This window comes from Canis aureus, chromosome 2 (genome assembly GCF_053574225.1).
Source record: "Canis aureus isolate CA01 chromosome 2, VMU_Caureus_v.1.0, whole genome shotgun sequence".
NCBI lineage: Eukaryota > Metazoa > Chordata > Mammalia > Carnivora > Canidae > Canis > Canis aureus.
The window spans coordinates 40,431,340-40,451,806 of record NC_135612.1 but is presented as its reverse complement, the minus strand read 5'-3'; the positions used below and the strand labels follow the sequence as shown (position 1 = coordinate 40,451,806).

The 20,467-nt window shown below is 46.2% G+C and overlaps 1 protein-coding gene across 3 annotated transcripts in view; it reads right to left on the bottom strand.

The window, feature by feature from the left end:
• Positions 1-20,467, bottom strand: part of PCSK6 (proprotein convertase subtilisin/kexin type 6) — a 185,709-nt gene that overhangs the window by 126,348 nt on the left and 38,894 nt on the right. For all 3 annotated transcript variants that reach the window (XM_077869348.1, XM_077869356.1, XM_077869366.1), the window contains exon 2: positions 11,273-11,377. In XM_077869348.1, coding sequence (XP_077725474.1) covers positions 11,273-11,377 — 105 coding nt within the window. The remainder of the gene's footprint in view (positions 1-11,272; positions 11,378-20,467) is intronic.

Genomic DNA, 20,467 nt, shown 5'->3' with positions numbered 1-20,467 from the left:
AGGGCAGAGGGAGACAGAGGATCTCAAGCAGACTCCACGTTGAGTGTGGAACCCAATGTGGGACTTGATCCTGTGACCCCGAGATCATGACCTGAGCTAAAATCAAAGAGTCAGACGCTCAACCAACTGAGCCACCCAGGCGCCTCTACATAGGGTTTTTTTTTTAAATATTTTATTTATTTATTCATGAGGGAGAGAGAGAGAGAGAGAGAGGCAGAGTCACAGGCAGAGGGAGAAGCAGGCTCCATGCAGTAATCCTGATGTGGGACTCGATCTCGGGACTCCAGGATCACGCCTTGGGCCAAAGGCAGGCGCCAAACCGCTGAGCCACCCAGGGATCCCTCTCCATAGGTTTTATAGTAGCTGGCCTCTCACCTACTATACCTAAGTAGATGGTGGCCTCCCAAAGGTAATTAAGTTATGGATCTCCAGATGAGACCACCCTGGATTATTTGGATGTGACCTAAATTCCAACGACAAGGGTCCCCATACAAGAAGGCAAAAGGACAAGCCCTTAGGAAGACAGAGACAGAAGCAGAGGTGGGAGGGATGCAGCCATGAGCCAAGGAACACCTGGGGCCACCAGGAGCTGGAAGAGGCAAGGAGAGATCATTCTCAACTGGAGTCTTCAGAGGAGCTACTGCCCTATTAATACCTTGATTCCAGAATTCTAGAATTCAGGACTGTAAGAGAATAAATTTCTATTATTTTAAGCTACCCAGTGTGTGGTCATTTGTTACAGCTGCCCTCAGAGAGTAATGTGGATTTAAATAGTGGCCTTAATTAGGGCTGAGATTCTTAAATGTTTCAGAATCCACGAGGCTGTTCTGCTAAAGGAGGATCTGGAAGCCCTAGCTCAGTCAGACCTCTCTTCTCATTGCTAGTGATGAGAACATAGAGGACCCCAGAGAAGTGGCCATGGTGGCTGAGGCTGCATTGGGCCAGGGAGAGATGCTCGAGGCAGCAGCTCTTTACCAATATTATATTATATTTTATTTTATTATTTTATTTTTAAGATTTAATTATTTATTCACGAGACACAGAGAGAGAGAGAGGGAGGGACATAGGCAGAGGGAGAAGCAGGCTCCCCATGGGGAGCCCAATGTGGGACTCAATCCCAAGATCCTGGGATCACAACCTTAGCCAAAGGCAGACGCTCAACCACCGAGCCACCCAGGCATCCTTGTATCCATCTTTTGACCTCCGCACACCCTGGAAGCCCATTCTGACATCCAGGCTGGCTGTTGAGGGGTTACCCTTGGGGGGCCCAGGCACCCCTGCATGCCCTCATCTGACAGTGTGCACACTATTTGACAGCTCTTTTTTCCTTTCAGAGGAGGGATGATTGAGGTCACCCTTGTTTCCCCAGCTCTCAGCAAACACCTGCCCTGCAACAGGTACTTGCTCAGCAAAGATTTGCTGGACTGATAGATCATCCTCTTTCTTACTGAAAAGGCAAAATGAAAACTGACACAGAATGAACACATACTTAGGTGAGTCTGCCAGAAGTTGAGGGCTTGTCCTGCACCTCGCTCTTCCAGCACTGGCCAGTTCATAACTGGATGTGTCTGGAGGTCTGTCTGATGACCCTCCACTCCCCATGGGCCTGTGGGCAGGGCCTGGGTTTTGCTCAGCACTGTATTTCAGCATGCCAGGCAACATGTGGCATACAGAAGGAGCTCACTACATGCTTCTTGAATGCAAGAGTGAAGGTAAATGGATACATTTCAGATTACAAATATAACCACAGGTAGACTTTTAAAAACACATTGCAGAGGAGAAAACGTGATAGCCTTAATGACTACCCGATGACCTTGACTGAATTTGTGTGTGTGTGTGTGTGTGTGTGTGTGTGTGTGTGTGTAACATCAACCATAAAGTGATCTGGGGCAAGAGCATGGTTTGTCAAATGCCACGTCTGGCCCAAACAAATCATCTCTTTTAGCAGATCTGTACAAACCTGTATAAAATGTCTTGATTTCCTCAAAGTCATGTTGTGAAGGTGGAACCTCACACTGATCCTTTTCTTTTTATCTTTGTTTTTTTTTTTTCTATGTTGCTTGCTATACATATAGCATATTTATCATAGAACTTATTTGCTCTGCGGGAGAGAATTCTAGTCATGCAGAAGACTTCAAAATCTTCCCAAGGTTATGTGAATAGCAATGCTTTCTTTTGCCAGGCATGCCCCTCCATCTTTCTTCTCAAGAAGTCAATCAAATTAAAATTAGGCATCTGGTGAATGCCATTCTGTAGATGAGGTAAAAAAAAATTTTTTTTAAACATATTTATTTATTTATTTATTTGACAGAGAGAGAGAGAGCACGAGCACAAAATGGGGAAGGGACAGAGGGGGAGGGAGAAGCAGACTCCCCGCTGAGTAGGGAGCCCAATGCGGGGCTTCATCCCAGGACCCTGAGATCATGACCTGAGCTGAAGGCAGATGCTTAACCGACTGAGCCATCCAGGTGCCCTGATAAGGTAATTACAATTTAAAGATGGGTATAAAGAGGTAACATAAATGATCAGGATTCCACTAGATGCCTGTGGGTATCATGGATTATCAATGCTACTGTACTGTAAAAGTGTCCAAGTGTCACTAATGCCTTAGGCAGCCCTGGTCATGTCCTCTTTCCTGTGGCCCACAGCATGCTGACAGACCAGAAGCTGGCCCAGCACATCAGTCATAGGCTTGACAAGTGACAATGGGGTTTGTTTTGTAGCTTCCTCCCATGAGCCAATGCCACCAATGAGAGCATGAAAGTCCAGCTCTGTTCCACCCGAAGCCACCATGTGTCCATGCCCTGCTGTAAAGCCCTCAATTGCTCATAGGGGCCCACTATGGCTTCAGAAGCCTCAGGAAGTTGGTAGGAGCTGGAAAGTCCTAGAGGGGGGCTCCAGAGTCTTTGTCTGGAGATAGAGCTAAGGCAAAAAAGGCCTTTCACAGGATCCTTTGTCCCCACACCCTCAGAGGGCCCTACGGCCTCAGGGGGAAGACCATACATTTGACTCAAGCTGCTAAACTTCCATGAAGTGCCCACTGGTATGTTCGGTTTGTTGAGAGTTCATTCTACGTAGGTTCTGAGTTCCATGCACAATTGTATCCAGAACATGGGAGACAGCTCCTGCCAGCAATCTTTTTTCTTTCCCCCTAAGCATCATCAAAGTGAAGGGCAGCTTATTCTGTACTTGCTGAAGGACAGGGAAATTCCTCTCCTGTTAGCTTGTGAGTAAGCCAGTCCTGACTGCAGGCCAGGGAATAGCCATGGAAGAAGTCAGAGGCCAGACCCCCGAGGGCCCAGGTGCCACCAAATCCCAAGACCTCCTCCAGGAGAGAGCGAGCTCACCAGAGATAATGTAGACAATCAACCTCTCACTCTGCTTGTAGGAGGCTAGGCAGCCTGCCTGCGCTTCAGCGGCCAATCTGTAATCAGGGGGTCAGATCAGCCCATTCCTGAGCCACCTTTGCACTCCATTAGGCTCTGATACTTAGAACTCGGTGCCCATCAACACTGACTCTTCTCAACACCGTGGGCCAACACGAACATTGGGCCAACTTTCAACCAGGTGATGAGCTAAGTAAGAAGCTAACCCCCTGAGTAGGGAATTGAAAGAAAGAAAAAGAATACTCCTTGACAAGTGTCAGTTACCCTACAGCATGCAAGGTGGCCCTGGTCTTGTGACAGGCAATGGTTAATGCACACATGATATGAGCAGGGAGCTAAGCTGGGGCTTTCTTCCTCTAGGGCCTAGGGCCCCTCAAGAATGGAAAGACAGGTGACAGTCCCAGGAAGCCCCAAAAACTAGAGGCAAAGTGGTATGGACACGAGCATGTATTTTCCTTTTCTTTCCTCTGGAGAGAGAAAAAGAATCCAGAACTTTCATCAGCTTTTCAAAGGGGCCTGTGATTCCAAAATGAGTATGAGCCACTGAATTCAGCTAGGCTCACAGAAAGTAGATCAGAGCTTTCCATGTGAGGAATTGAGAAGTGCAGTAGCACTTACGTTCTAGGGGTGAGGAGGGGCAGAGGGACCAACCTCCCAAGCAAGCAATGCCTGGACAGCCTCTTTATAGCCTGTCTCAGTAAGATGCCTGAGCCCCCCTGAGGGTCTCACCTTGGGGTAGGGTAAGGGATGCTCGGCTGCTCTGGCAGTTGCTCAGCTGGAAACCCAGGAGCCAGGGCTCCTGGGCCCTGGATGAAGGAGAAGAGAAGGAAGATGAACGAACAAAATAAAGGGTATTCTGAATCAGTGTAGAAACCCACCACCCTGTTCCTCCTATGTCGGGGAGATGACTGGGACCTAGCCCCAAATCCACTTCCTCACCCACAGCCATGGCTGAAACAACATGTAGACCATCTCCAGCTCTTGCCATCCAAGCTGCATTACACAGGCCACGAATGTTTCACGTTGGTGAGACATGACAATAGTCATTTTGCCCGTTTTAGAGAATAGGAAGTGTGAAAGTACTTTGGGAAACTGACTCTCTTCATTCATTTGTCAGTTAGTTCTTACTCTGCTGAAAGAAAAGAGAAGGTATCCCTGTACCTCTGAGTTATCACCTGCCTCTACTCACAGACAACAGGGCAGGTGGCTAGAGCTTAGCTCCCCACTGGTGTTCACCAAGTAGACCCTGGTCAACGTGCCCAGTGTCCAGCTGGCATTGTCAGTCCTATCTTCATTGTGGGCTTTAGCAATACACGATGCAACATGATTAATTCATTCAGGCCCTTTCTAGGATTTTTGTCATCATATTACAAAGGCAGGCCACAAGTCACTTCTAAAGTCATTACATAAAAAGAAGGGGATAAACAGATGATAAGAGATACAACTTGATTATGTGAACCTACTCTGTGCAAGTTGAGATGTTTCAATAAACATTTACTAAGCATCCATCTACTATCTACTGATTAATCTGCTAGACTCATAAGGGAATAAAACTGAGATGTGGCCTTGGCCCTTGAGCGCTTTATAATCCACTGGCAAGCGATATGCTCATGTGCTCCTAACTATAAGTTTGTCTATCTCAGGTCAGCTTACCTTCCCATTGCCTCTCCTTGGGGTCCAAAAAACTGAACACTCTCCCCAGGCTCATGTTCCTGGCACCCTTGGGCACCATCTGCGGCTCCTGCTGACCCTGTCCCTGTCCATTACCAGATCCCAAGCACACTAAACCATTCATCATTTCCACCAAACACTGCTGTGTGCTCCTGTGTGCTCCCCACCTGGGCCTGCAATCTTGGCACTCTTTCCAAAATGGCCAGGAATCAGATGTTTACAGGAACAAAAGGGAGGAGGCCGTGGTCAAGTAAGTCCGACAGCTGCTGAGCCAGACAGGCTTCATTCCTGCTCTTGTGTGTACTGGGACACTTCTCCTACACCTGTGTGACCACTAAACCCTTCAAGATGGTGCATCTCCTGTGACGGTGGTCAGCTTGGAATGCATGCCGGATGTAGAGCCCACACCAAGACTCTCTCTGGTCCTGCCACTGCTAAGCTTGAGTGTTGGACTGGGACAAGTGAAGGGGGATAAACAGACATGACCCCTCCACTTCTGGAATCCAGTGAGGAAGTCTCACAAGTCTAGAATATAAACATACAACTGTAGGAAGAGCAAGTTAAGTCAGAGAAGATGAGCTAACTTCTGGTGGCAGACAAAAATAAGCTGAGATGAGATGATGAAGAGACACAGTGGGAAAGACAGTCTGTACAAACTCTGCAGGGAGAAAGAGCCAGTGCCATCTGAGGAGGACAGGACAGGCCAGTGTAGCTGGTGTCCAAGGGCCACAGGGAGGACAGAGAAAGAAGGACCTCCCAATGGGGCAGTGGGAGCATCACACGTGTGTTTTATAGGATCTCTTGGGAGAGGGAGAGCAGACTGGTGAGAGGCAAGGAAGCACATGGCAGGCCAGTGAGGAGAGCAGGGCAGTGGTCCAGGTGAGAGAAGGCAGGGGTGCAGGTGGTGACACAGTATACGGGCATCACAGAGTTGTGTAGGAGGTAAAACAAATGTGGGTGTGAGGGAGGTTACTGCTCATGCTATGGATGCAGATGGCGCTTCTGAGACGGGGCAAGGTCAGAGGCGGTCAGTTGGGTTGGGGATGTGTGGACTTTGAGAATCTATGAGGCATCTAGGCAGAAGCATAGAATGTGCTAGTGAAAAAATAATAAAGGTCCATCTTTTAAACCATATTTTAATATTCTAATTTTTGCCCATTCATAGTAGCCATTCCACTCTACCTGGCCAGGTCATACTGACAATGTGAAGAGACAGCTGGAAATTTCTTCTGTCGCCAGATGGACAAATCCATCAGTCCCTGGGTGGCAGCCCTCCCATGCCCCCAGCCCGCTCAAGTTCATTGGCCCCTGAGATCAATCTGATCACTGACTGTCTATGTGCTTGGATTTGCCAGGAACTTTTTGTTTGCACTTTGAATGGCTCTAGCACACAAAACTCTCAGATAAAATTCCATCTGTGGTTAATGGAAAGATCTGCCTAAACGTTGCATCACTGCTGGAAAGAAACCTGAGCTTTGACTAAACTCTGGGGGCAGAGTCCCATCCTACAAGACAGAATGCCTACCCTGGTCCTAGAAATCATTTCCAACTTTTGAGCTGAAAGCACTGAAATGAAGCTTCAAACTGAAGGCTCCCACCGCCCCAGAAGGAGCCACAGAGGGCCTGCCTTATAACATCTTTATCCTTCCATTTCTGTCATCAATCTGGCTGAGAACGGAAAGGAAGGGAAGGGCTGAACCACAGTCATCACACTAAAATGTAAGGGTTGGAAGATGCAGCCAGCCATGCCGAACTATAAGCCAGCTTGGAACAAAATCAGAACAAGTAATTTAAAAAAAATTTGTGAGCCCTTACAGCCATTGGCTGATGCTTCTGTAGCATCCACCCTTCTCCAGACTTTTGGCAAAAGAACAAGTTAAAAAACAAATGCTTTCAGTTTGCTTAAATGACAGCCCTTGGAAAAACCCAGTGACTGATACTGCACGCGGAGAACAGTCAGGCTGTTCTCCCAAGGAGGAGGCTGATCCACAAAGCACTTGGAGCAAAATGGCCCTTTTCAAGGGTGGTTGATACAAAACAAAACAAAACAAAACAAAACAAAACAAAACAAAACAAAACATCAAGTAAAGGTAATTAAGAATGTAAAGAAAATTACAGCACAATTCTGGTACAGGGTTCATGCAAAAAGTAGCTTAATAAATGTCCATATGTACACATGTGCGTGTGCACATGGGCAGCGAAAAGAAGTCTTAAATACTCCTTTCCCACTTGCGTTTTGTTTTGCTTTCTTTTGTGAGGTTGGGGTGGATTGTAAATTCCATCCCTTATCAAAGCGCTTTTTTTTTTTTTTACAATAGAGACTGAAGCTAATTACAATAAAATACCATCTGCATTCGATCGCACTGTACCCAAAGCACTGCAACATTCATTTCCAGTACGGTCATTCAAACTCAATGGCAACTTTGCATTCCAGTGTCTCTGAATAATATTAACTCATCTTGTCCTTTCCTTACTAATACTAATCACACCATCTCCAAATGCCTAGATGCCGCAGAAACGCTTCGTTGACGTAGGAAAGCATCCTGGTGTGCTGTGAGAAAAAGGTGACACTCAACACTTGTGTAAAACAGCTAGTTTTGCTCAATATTTAATCAGAATGATGAGGCAAAATAAATATTAGTTAGTCAGCCTGACAGCTAATTGATTTGGTTTGTATTCAACTAGACTGATTTAAACAGAAGTATTTCACTTGTGATTCCGAATTCATAATTGGTTCAGATGTCTCTATGTTTTCCCTGCGGCTACAAATTTAATTAGTGCTGCAAGAGAGCAGGAGCCAATCGCGTGGAAGTCGCAGGCAGGGCTGGAATGTGCAGGCTGTTTACCTTTTCTCTTTCTTCTATAGTGGCAAGACACTTTGATAGCAGCCCTGCCAGGAGCTTATTAAGAAGCTCTTGTATAAAAAGGACTTTTATTTGAAAAACCTAACTGCCATAGCCTTTGCTAAGAGAAAGTCCATCCTTCCTAATCTTCCCTTCAAGGACACAGCTGATCACTGGGAATGGTTTGCCCTCAGTTCCAAACTGAATGTAGGGCTCTGAATGCACCTCATATGAATGAGTCTGGCACCATAGATGCTACTGCGAAGGTGGGTCTGGACACTCCCACCCGGTGCACTCAAGCCTGCCCGGGCTCCCTCTCTGCTACATCGGACAATCTCATGCCCAACTCCTGTGCCCTAATCTGCTGGCGGCTCACCCAGGGCAGACACCAGCTGGGTGGGCATCTCTGCCTCCCCTGGGGCACAGAGCCTAGTATCCAGCAGGTGCACAATTAATATTTGGGGAAGAAAGGGAAATGTAGTCAAGTTGAATACCTTTGAATGTTGTGGTTTTTTTTTTTTTTAAGATTTTATTTATTCATGAGAAACACACAGAGACAGAGAATGGCAGAGACACAGGCAAAGAGAGAAGCAGGCTCCATGCAGGGAGCCAGATGTGGGACTTGATCCCGGGACTCCAGGATCACATCCTGGGACAAAGGCAGGTGCTTAACCTCTGAGCCACCCAGGGATCCCCGAGTGTTGGTTTTTTTTAAAGATTTTTTTTTTTTTTTTTTACTTATTTGCTACAGAAGGAGAGGGAGAAGCAGACTCCCTACTGACAGGGAGCCTGATGCAGGGCTTGATCCCAGCACCTTGAGATCAAGACCTAAGCTGAAGGCAGATGCTTAACCAACTGAACCACCCAGGCACCCCTGTTGTTTTGTTTTTTTTAAGATTTATTTATTTTGAGAGAGAGAGAAAGTGAGTGACACTAAACACAAGCAGGGGTAGGGGCAGAGGCAGAGGAAAAAAATCTCAAGCGGACTCCATGCTGAGTGCAGAGCCCAATGTGGTACTCTATCTCATGACCCTGAGATCACGGCCCGAGCTGAAATCAAGAGTTGGATGCTTAACTAATGGAGCCACTCGGGTGCCCAAGATACTTTTAAATGTTTTAAAATTTAGTCACTTAAAAAAAAGGATGTCTATAAAACTCAGGTCCTATTTCAACTCTGCTGTAGTTCTAACAATTGAGAAACAGCTTAATTCTCAGAACGCCCTGCAGAAAAGGAGCCAGGAAGTACACTGCCACATTATCTTCTTATTGCATGCTTCTGTTGGGAGACGGGAGCTCCCCCATTCAAACGGCTTGACCTGTGTTGTAACTATCTGTGTGGTAAAAATTTAATAACTCTGAAGACTTCCGATGAAGAACAAGCATGTTGTCTTTACAAGACAGGGCACATTGTTCGCTTGGAAGTGAAACTGTGGACGGCCTGGCAGCAACTCTCTTCCCAGCTCAGAAGTTTCTCGATGCTTTGAGAGATGCTGCTGCTGTGAATCTCGGCATACTTCTTGCAGCTTCAAAGAATCCACATTTCTTTGGTGACCAGCACAGAGAACCCCTTCCACTCAGCTTTACACTGATAGAAGCATCAGGTCTGCTCATCCTTCTCCAATTGTCCCGTTCTGTGGGAATCAGCAACTACTATCTAACTCCACTTCCAGGAGGAAAAAAAAATACACCAGCCCCTTTGAAAAACATTCCTTCCAATTCCGTGGTGTGAACACACGTAGGGATAATCATAGCACCCTATGAGCAGAGGAGATGACATACATTAAAGTGCTCAAGCACACAGTAGTCTCTTAATAAACATCGAATTCTTTTCCCTGCTAGGAAGGAATAATGGGATTAGCATAATGCTTCATATCTATTTCCTTCTATCCACCTATCCATTTAGTCACCCATCTATAAAATCAGTTCAGAAATATGTACAAGGTATGTCTGTCTTTTTTTTTTTTTTTATAAAGATTTTATTTATCTATTCATGAGAGACACACAGAGAGAGAGGCAGAGACACAGGCAGAGGGAGAAGCAGCTCCATGTAGGGAGCCCCATGTGGGACTTGATCCCAGGACTCCAGGATCACGACCTGGGCCAAAGGCAGGTGCTAAACCTCTGAGCCACCCAGGGATCCCAGGTATGTCTGTCTTGTCACAGCTCAATCACATGAATGAGTGGCATGAGGACCACTTTCTCATGTGCTTGAATTCAGAAGACCATGAAGTAATACTCTGGAGAAGGGTGTTTCAGGTACTGTGCCCAGGCCTAATCCATCTCTCTTGCCTACCCTCAGCTCAGCCAATACAAAAGGAGCCGGGACTATCAGTAGGGTGACTTGGGACAAACCAAGAACCCATTTCTCCATGGAAACTTTATTGTAAATATTCTGTGGGAATAAAGAAATAGTACTGTGTGCCAGCTTGGAAGCCCAAACTAACATTTAGCACATTGCTTTTTAAGAGAAGGCGATTTCCACATTTGAAAACTATGATTTACCAATGGCCTCATTTCTTTGTTGCTACTGCTTTTCACATGAACTTCATTTTCCCTCATAGCACTCATCACCCTGTGACAGATCACATATTTTTCTACTTACTGCTTCATATTTCTATCAGCCTGATCACCCACTCCAACGGCGCTGCCCCATAGCTGGTATTCCAACATCACTTGCTGAATGAAAGAAGTCATCAAAAGCTAATTTGACCATCTTAAATTTTTAAGCTTACCAAGTATGTTGACTGGCATTTGTGAAATACTAGTCTCAAATTGATGCAGAGAGAAAGTATAATTAATGATCCAATAAACATGAATTATATGAAAATGTTAATTGTTAGTCTCTTCACAAATTATAATTGCTCTTATCTCAAAGATCACATGAATTTTTAAGAGGAAAACAGTAATATTTACGGCCCAAGTTTTAAAATTCATGGTAACCATTAAGAACATGTGTTATGACAACCACAAAAACAACCATTGACCCAATCTAATTTCATTATTATTAAATCACTAGCTTGAATTACCTAGTCTTTTTGCTTTTGTGGGTAATATTCATATAGTTACCTCCTCTGATTACTGTGTATTTTGCTGGTTTTTAAAGATTTAAAAGATCAACAGGTCTATATTCATTTGACTGTTGCTTCAATTGAAATTCTCAAGTCTGACAAGGGACCAAATATTTCAAGCATTCAGATGGTCTGATGTGTTGCTGCACATCTGTCTTGTTTTATTCAAAGTGGATAAGAAAAACTGTGTAGCATCATGTTAAAATCAGGACTCAGTTATTTTTAGAACCACAGATCCAAACAAAAAGCAAACAATATTCTAGGCCTTAGGAAAGGGTCCTGTCCCGGGAGTGGAGATCCATACCTGGGGATCCATTCTAAGGAAGGTATGAGGGCCTCTGCTACTCCAAGTCGATCTTTTAAAGGTTTTGCTATGATAAAAATGGTAGTAATCTTCCAGGTTTCCAATCTGCAAAACAAGAAGCAGGATGTTTGAGTCAATACAGTCTTTTTTTTAAAGTTTTTTAAAGATTTTATTTATTTGCAAGAGAGTGACAGTGCACAAGCGGTGGAGAGGGGTGGAGGGAGAGGAAGAAGCAGACTCCTTGCCAAGCAGGGAGCTTGAAGTGGGGCTCCATCTCCAGACCCCAGGATAATGACCTGAGCCGAAGGCAGATGCTTAACAAACTGAGCCACCCAGGCACCCCCTAGTTAATACAGTCTTACAGACAGCTTCAAAAATCCTCCATCCCACAAAAAAATCTTTCCTGTCTCTGAAAGACTCATTCTGTTCCCAATGAAAACATACCCTCCATTATGCTTTCCTACCCATCTCTCTGGCCCATATTTAGTGTTTACAAACATGAAGGTAGATTTATATACTCCTTTTGGGATAAACAAGGCAGGGTAGTATTTCCAATGAAGCACATGCTCCTCCAAATCTTGTGGTAAGTTCATATCACTTAAAATTTGTACTCTCTGGGCCAAGTTTTGTAGACAAGAATTAATGTTCATTTAGGGTCAAGCATCCCTGAAGTAGCTAAGTTAGTGTCAAGTCAGGCCTGCACCAAAATATTCATTTCTAAACAAACTCCATCCTCTCCACCCCACGGGTAAACTGAAATATCTAAGAATGAACATTCACTCCCAAGCTTAACGAGGGAGCCAAAAAAAACACGCGGGTCCATCTGCTTGGGGATTGTGAAAAGGTCAGATGAGAACATTCAAACCCCCAGGGCGTCCCAATTTTCTGCCAGGGGTGGTTTGTCGAGACAGATTTCAGCTTGAGGGCTGGACAGAACCAAGAGAAGCAATGGATGTGGCCTTCAGGACAGGCAGCCCTCCTGCCTCAGTGACCCTTGAGTATCAGGACATTGTTCTCAGAAGACCTGTTTCTTGTTCTGACTTTCACTGGTTATTGAAACTGGCTTGTTGGTCACCGTCCTTGAAAGCAGAGTTTTTTTAAATGAGGCTGGACCAAATATTATATAGACTTTCAAGTTACCCGTCTCAGCTTAAACCATCCTAGTTTCTCTTCCAGCTTCTGATCAAAGAGTGAATTTAATACCATTTGTACTCAAGAGTGGCACATGTGTGGTGATTCTGATAGGAACCTGGTTCAAACTCTGCTCTCTCCCTTCACCACTACTGGCCATGTGACCTTGCATTTGCATTTGCAAGGGCATTTGCAATGTTGTGAATCTTGATTCCTTCCGTATAAAATGGGGATAAAACTACCTAACCATTGGAGTTAGGAATAACTAAAGTGGGGGCACCTGGGTGACTCAGTGGTTGAGTGTCTGCCTTTGGCTCAGGTCGTGATCCCCGGGGTCCTGGGGGGAACCTGCTTCTCCCTCTGCCTATGTCTCTGCTTCTGTCTCTCTCATGAATAAATAAGTAACATCTTTAAAAAAAAAAAAAAAAGAAAGAAAGAAAGGAATAGAGTCTGCACAACTCACAACCATCCCTTTGGCTATACCCGCCTCACTCAAGCCATTCTGTCTGCTGTGACCTGACCCTATAAAGGTTAACAGGCCCAGGGAGAGACACTGGACAGACACTCTGAATGGCCACTTCCACATCTTTCCACAAGGCAAGAGTCCTCCAGCACTTCTCATTTCCAGCAATCCTGGGCAGCCTGGCTGTCTCCTATTCCTGAGTGTCAGGAGATACCCATTTGTCCTTAAAATAAATATCCTCCTTTTTCTCTTCTTTTTTTTTAAAGATTTTATTTATTTATTCATGAGAGACACAGAGAGAGAGGCAGAGACATAGGCAGAGGAAGAAGCAGGCTCCTGCAGGAAGCCTGATGTAGGACTCGATCCCAGAACCCTGGGATCATAACCTGAGCCAAAGGCAGATGCTCAACCACTGAGCCACCCAGGTGCCCCAAATATCCTCCTTTTTCACTTAGGTTTACTGCCATATATTCCTGCCATTTACAACGATAGAACACTGAATACTAGGATAGTCATGAAGATTAAATAGGTATCATTTGTATTGTGCTAGAACCTGGTGGATGTCAACAAACACTGGTTGGTGTGGGGAGCTGCGTGGGATTCTTTGTCTGGCTCCTCTCCACGGTGCCTCCATGCCCCTCACTGGGACCAGGTGCTTTAGATTTTGGCCAAATCTAGGTCCACATTCCAGCTTGATCCCTTCCTGTGGGGTGACCTGGGCTTCAGACCCTCTCTTAGTTGCCTTGTGAAAACAGTAACTACGTTACTGTTGTTCTAAGACTTAAATTACATGAAGGGTTGTTCTAAGACTTAAATTACACAAATCTAGAAAGAGCTAGCAGAGTGCTCAGCAGGTAGTAAGTGCTCAATAAATGGTTTTCTGCAATGAAGATTCTCAGTTCATTTTCTACCTCAAGACATTTTTCCTACCATCATAAACCTCATTATTTCGGCCCTATTTTGCACAAAAGCACTTATATTTCTCCTACAGATAAGTCACCTCGCTCACTTCTTCAACAAAGGTAATTGCCGTATGTGTCAAAGCATCCTTCTAATGTGTGCCAGAGCTAAGATTTAGAACCAGAAGCAATAATGGAGTCTTTACTTGGAACAGTATTTAATCAGCCTGTTTGCTTCTATCCCTGCCACCATCCCTGAGAGATGTTTCACAACTTCCGGTCTTTTAACTCTGGGCATTCAAGTCAATTCCCATTCGGGGACATGGAGAAACTAAGAGGTAAATCGAATTTGCTGGCAAAGGGATAAATGACTTGCAGAGCTGCTGACCCTAAGCAAACCCATATCAGGGCGGCCCTGGAAGCCATCGGGGCAGCACCTGGCCTCAGGGCAGCCAAGCCAGGCCACTGGCAGCCAACCCAAAGGCCATCCACCTCCCTGCCTCTGAGCCACCATGACCATCCTTAGCAACCGTTCAAAGGATCTGAGTTAACAAGAGCTTTTCTCCTTGAGGAATCCATGGAAAGAAGAAATGCTCTCCCACAGGGCTGACCAGGCAGAGCAACAGTGACCAATGCCAAACATGTTTAGAAACTTATGTCCAGCCCAGCATGGGGGCTGAGGGTCTGGGAAGGACTGATTACTCCTGAAGCACAGGAGAAGGGGATACCAGCCAAGGCTGCCTTCTTGCCCCTACAAAGCAGGCTGCAGAAGAAGCTGGAATGTGTTTCAAAAAAAGAAAGGCAAGGGGGTCAAGTCATTGGCTGTTCATAAATCTGAAAGCAGCAAAGGGTCCCCTCTGAGATTCTGTGTACCTCCTTCCACCACCTTGGTAATTATGGAGGAGGGTTCAGGGCATGAGGAGCAGCCACATTCCTTCCTCACAACCAAAGATTTGAGGCCAGATAGTGTCACTGAGGGCAGCATGGGACAGAAAGGGTCACCTGATACTGGAATTACTGTGAGGATAAGAAAAGGAGGAAGAAGAGCCCAGATCTTCAGGAGGGAATCTAGATACCACAAAAGCCTCTGAGTCAACTCCCTAGTATGCACCCACTGTCTGCAGAACAGATTAACATGGTGCCCCCAAAGTATGGCTACAACTGTCCTCCCAAAGCTGTGGTTAATAACAGTTCACAGTAGGGATTGGAACACTATGGCCCATGGGTCAAATCTGGTCTGCCTCCTATTTATCTTATTTTTTTGTGGTAAAACACACTAATAGAACACTGATCACGTTAACAATTTTTAAGTGTGCCTGCAGTTCAATGGCACTGAGTATTGTGTGACCAACACCACCACCAGACAGAAACTGCACCCATTTCATTAACTCTCCCTCTCTGCTCTGCACCAACCCTGACAACCCCCATTCTATTTTCTTCCCTGTGAGCTTGACAGTTTTAGATATCTCATATGAATAGAATCATTTGCCCTTTTGTGACTGGCTTATTTCTCTAAACATGATGTCTTCAAGGTTCATCCATGTCATGACATTTGTCAAGATTTTCCCTTTTTATGGCTGAATAACATTTTCTTGCATATGTATACCACATTTTATCCGTTCATCCATTAATGGACACATGGATTGCTTACTCTTTTTGGCTATTGTGAATAATGCTGCTATGAACATGGGTGTGCAAATATCTGTTCATGACCCTACTTTCAATGCTTTGGGCCTTATATACAATTCATGTTTTTATCAATAAAGCTTTATTGGAGCACAGTCACACTCATTCACTGACCTACTGCCCATGGCCGCTTTCATATTACGATGGCAGAATTGTGTGGTTGCCACTGAGCCCCTCTGGCCCACCCACAAGCCTAAAACATTTCATATGTGGACTTTACAAAAAGAGCTTGCCATTGTATAATTCAGAGCATTTGCTGCTGGGTGTATTTTGGGAGTCCAGAAAAGTCTCTGATGATGAACATGGCTTCTCTAAAGGTTGGGGGCCACCAGGGCACACACTGAGGGGCTCTGCTTAGAAACAGGCATAGCTGTTATGCCAGCACCAGTGCCTCATTTGGTCATTGAGCTGTCCTTTCTCCGGGAACCCTCCTTGTCAGATGACCCAGGAGGTCACTCCCATCAGTCTGACTCATGCTACACTGCCCTCTTCCATGGCTCTTCCCTGGCATAGGGCATGGGTCAGGAATGAGGTTTACATCATGGGCAAGAGGTCAGAAAGGATCAAGGGGTGACAGAGCAGGAGATGGCTGTACCTGGCTGTCATGGAACACAGCCCAATGAAAGTCATCTTGGCTTGGCTGATGCAGCATTACGACGTAGCTGTGTCTTGCTCCCTCCTCCTCCCCCACCCCACCTAAGTCCTTCTCTGGTTCTTACTTTGCCTGCCACAGCACTGTCGACCCCAGTCATGCCCCTCCCAACTCGGGGAGCTACTCCTTAAGATCTCTGGGTGCATCTATGAACTAAGAAGACAAGATGGCTAGGAATTCCCTATTCTCCCATCCAAGTACTAACCAGGCCTGACTCTGCTTAGCTTCTGAGATCAGATGAGATTGGGCATATTCAGGGTGATAGCCTGGAAAGCCCCCATTCTCCAGTAGAGTCCCTGGGGACATGGCCACTGGCCTGGTTAAACTCACAGGACACCTAACTGTTCCGTGGCCCTGACCTACAGATAAGGGTATAGGAAAGAACCATGGGAATGGCCCTCTTCTACACATGGGAAAACAGGCCCAGGGAGTCAAGCCCAACTGTCACCCTCTGAGTTTCCCAATTCCTGAACCAGCAATTTCCCCTCACTGCCCACAGATGAACAGGTGACAAGCTCTGCACCACATGACATAGAGATAACACAAATTAGGATTTGGGATTACTGCAATGCTTTTGGTACACCTTCAGAATCAAACTGACCACAGCTGGAATCATAAGAATGGACAGAAAAATAGGGGCAGCCTAAATACTTTTTGAATTAAAGCAATTTCCTAACAGAGGAAATACCCTAATTTTGATTTGATTTCTGCACTGATATTAAGGAGCTACTCCTGGCTGGGCAGCCCTGGCCATTCTGTGCTGCTATCCCAGGGCAGTTTTTATGCCAGGCCTCACTGTGCCCCAGTGGTCACCACTCACATGCTCTGGGCCCCACCTCTTGAGCCAATATGGAAGCAGTCTGCCTTTATAAACACAGGGTACAGTGGCTTCCATGGGATTACTGCTGCTCGAAAGCTCTGGCAGCCCCCACTTCCTTCCCCTCCTTGAGAATGGAGAAGAAATTCTTCCCCCAGAATATCAGGCTATCTCCCAGTCCTGCTCCGCTCTGAGCACTTCCAGAACCTCAATGTGCTCTCCGTTGATGAATCTGATCTCTAGTCTACAAGGTATGTTTTTTCGTAAGTCATAACACAAAATTTCAGTAAGTGCCTTTTCTCTTTCTTGTCTGTGTATTTTCACAATGCGTTAATTAGAGCCAGTCCCTTAGTACCCCATCCAAGAAAATGAACAATCTGCTGAATATGTAATGCTCATGTCTCTTCACTCAACACTGATATGTAATTATACACATTAGTTGATAAAATTGGTAACATCATTAAAATATCATTAAAGACCCTACTAAATGTTCTGGGCTAGAGCACTGGAAGGAATGAGATCAAAGAACGCATAGTGAAAATAATTGAGCGTGGTTTCTCCGTAACTGGGTACTCTATTAGACATTTTTAAAAAATCTAGATAATGTATGCATATGGTACAAAATATGGACAGTACAGGAGGAACAGCAATTCTCCCTCCTTCTCCTGTCTCCCAGCCACAGAGGATCCCCAACTTTTACTGGGTGCTCCAGGCTCACGAGCTGACACTTGCTGAGAGCTCACTGCATCCCAGTTAGATGCATGAACCTGTCTGAGTCTTACAATAGCCTGATGAGGTAGATGTTGTGATTATCCTCATCTTGTAATTGGAGAAACTGAGGCACCAAGTGGTTAAGTAAAAGTGCATCTTTAGTAAGTAGCACCACCAGGATTTAGGCTCAGAGTTCACATTCATGACTATTATACCTTCTGCCTGTTGACACATTTACAGCATCAGTTGCCATGGTTCTCATCCTCAGTGGCAGGTTTGCCCACATAGGGCCAAGTGGCTCCACAAGTGTTCATGCTCCTTCACTTCAAGCAGAAGTCATGCGAGACATACATTATGTTCCACACATGCATCTCTTCCATGAAGCATATGTGTGTCATATGTATGTATGGATATGTTTTATGTATTTATATACACATATACATGTATGTATATGCATGCATGAGTGTGCCTATAGATGTATGTATTCAAATATGTGTGTACATGTATGCGTGTATGTATAGGGATGTGCAAGTGTGAGTGCATATATGTATGCATGCAGATAACGTGTGGGTATGTATATACAACGAGGTATGAGTGTGTATGTACATACACATGAATGTGTGTGCACGTATATATACAAGTATGTATGTATTCAGGTATGTGTGTAGGTATATAATTGTGTGTGGGTGTTTACACAAGATTCACAAATAAATGGTTTTGAAGCATAACCAGGCAAGCCTTTGGTTTCCCCACAGCCTTCATATGCAAGTGGACCTCCTGAGCCCGCTGCTAATTGCCCTCATTCAGAAGTTCTGGATTTGTGGCCACCACATTGGTCAGGGTCAGCTGATAGCATGAGCATACCAGCCTAGGGTGGGCCTACCCCCAGGTAAAAATTCTGGTTCCAAGGGTCCAGGACACTGTTCATGTGGACTCTGAAAACTCTCCCCAGGAGATTGCGGAGCTGCATCTAGGGGCTGTGTTGAGTGTACCCTTCCCTTGCCCAGTCACAGTTCCCACTGGTCTTCCAGGCTCAGCTCAGCGCCAGTTCCTCTGTGAAGCCTCTCCCACGCACACGGGTCCCCAGCACACTTGTACTTGTACTGTTACAGGCTGAGTCCTCCAGGGCCCAGGCCTTACCCTTGCAACTCTGTCTCCTTGTTCCTGGCAGAGGGTAGTGGGGGAAGCAGCCCTCAAGGTGCATGTCCCAGATGACTCCTGCCACACCCAGAGCAGCCATCCCAATGTCAGTGTCTTCTTGCCACCCTCATCTTCCAGATCTGCTCCTCCTCCCAAGGAGTCCCTTGTCTTGGTGAATGGCCCCACATCTTCCACGTGTGTCCAGTATTGCCAAACCCTCTGGAAGTGGGTCCTGTTTCTTTTCCCCCCTTGTAAATTTGAGTACAACCAGCTTCCAATCACTCATGGCAAGCTACTGGCCTTGAGGAAACCAAAGACTTGCCCAGTTGTACTTCAGAGCCATTTATTTGTGATTCTTGTGTAAACACCCACCTCACTCTGCCTCCTCTTAGGGGATGAAGTCTCATCCCCTCACAGGGCACATAAAGATCTCCACCACTGGGCCATGCTACCTCTTTGGCCAAGGGCCTGGCTCTGCTAGCGTCACCTCTGTCCTCCAGCGATGCTGCTATGTGTGAGGGACTCTGTTGTCACTTGCTGTCTCACACCTCAGAGCCCGCCTGTGCCAGCCCCTTCACACCAATAGACCACCTCCCACTCTGTTTGTAACCATCACCTGAGCTATCACTGCCTCCATGAAGCCCTCCTGGACTTCAAAGGCCCAGGTCTGCCCTGGTTGCTATCACAACCTACCCCACCTCTCCCTCCACTGTAAGCTCTCAAAGGCAGGAATTGTCTATAAATCCTCAGGCCCTGGCAGTCTAAGGAGGGTGGCAGGAGCTCAAAAAATGTTCAGGGAAATGAACAGACTTCAAATGACATGGGAAGGACACACACATCTTCCTCTTTCCCCCTACATAGAGTTGTCCATTGTGCCCTGGGACCAGCTAAGACCCCATGACTCCCAGCCCAGTGACTGTTGCCCTGCCCCCTTCCCAGACAGTCCTGAGGCTGTAGAGTCAGGCAGACCATCTACTAGCTGTGTGGCCTGGGCTGGGCCCCAAGCGGCTCCTCTGAGCTCCACAGCCAAGGGTGCAGGCAGAGCAAGGAAGGCCATGCATGACTCTGCACTCCATCCAAGTGGCCTGGCACCCTTCACTCATGGCAAGCTACCGGCCTTGGAGAGGAAGCCTCTCGGGGACTACAGGTGGGATGAGTGTAAACAGCTCACAAAGCCAAACAAGGAAGGGGCAGGAGCCAAGTGTAGTGGGGGAGAGGCCTGGGCTGGGGATGTTTACAGGAAGAGCCTCTCTTGTCCTGTTTCTTTTTCCCCCTATAAATTTGAGTACAACCAGCTTTCAATCACCTCCCTGCTAATATAGGGCAGGTGTGAGGTCTGAGGGATCTGTGGGTGCTGGCAGCTAGGGTGCAAACTGCCTTCCTGACGAAAAAGATGACTTGTCACTTTTTGCAGCTCCTAAGGCAGGGTGGAGAAGAGCCCCATCTAATCTATTACATTTGATTTGCAGCAGAGTCACTGACGAGCATGCCAAATCCACCCCAAATGACATCGGAGGGTTCCAAAGGTCCACCCGCCCACTCGGCCTGCCAATGAATGTGACCTCAGATGCAGGTGCAGTCAGTTCCCTAAGCCCTCAAGTCAGCAAGCTGGCCTGGGGGGCGGGGAATGAGGGGGTGCTGGGGGGTTGACTAAGTGCATGCTTTGGTCAGTGCACAAAAATGCCACCCCACCTCT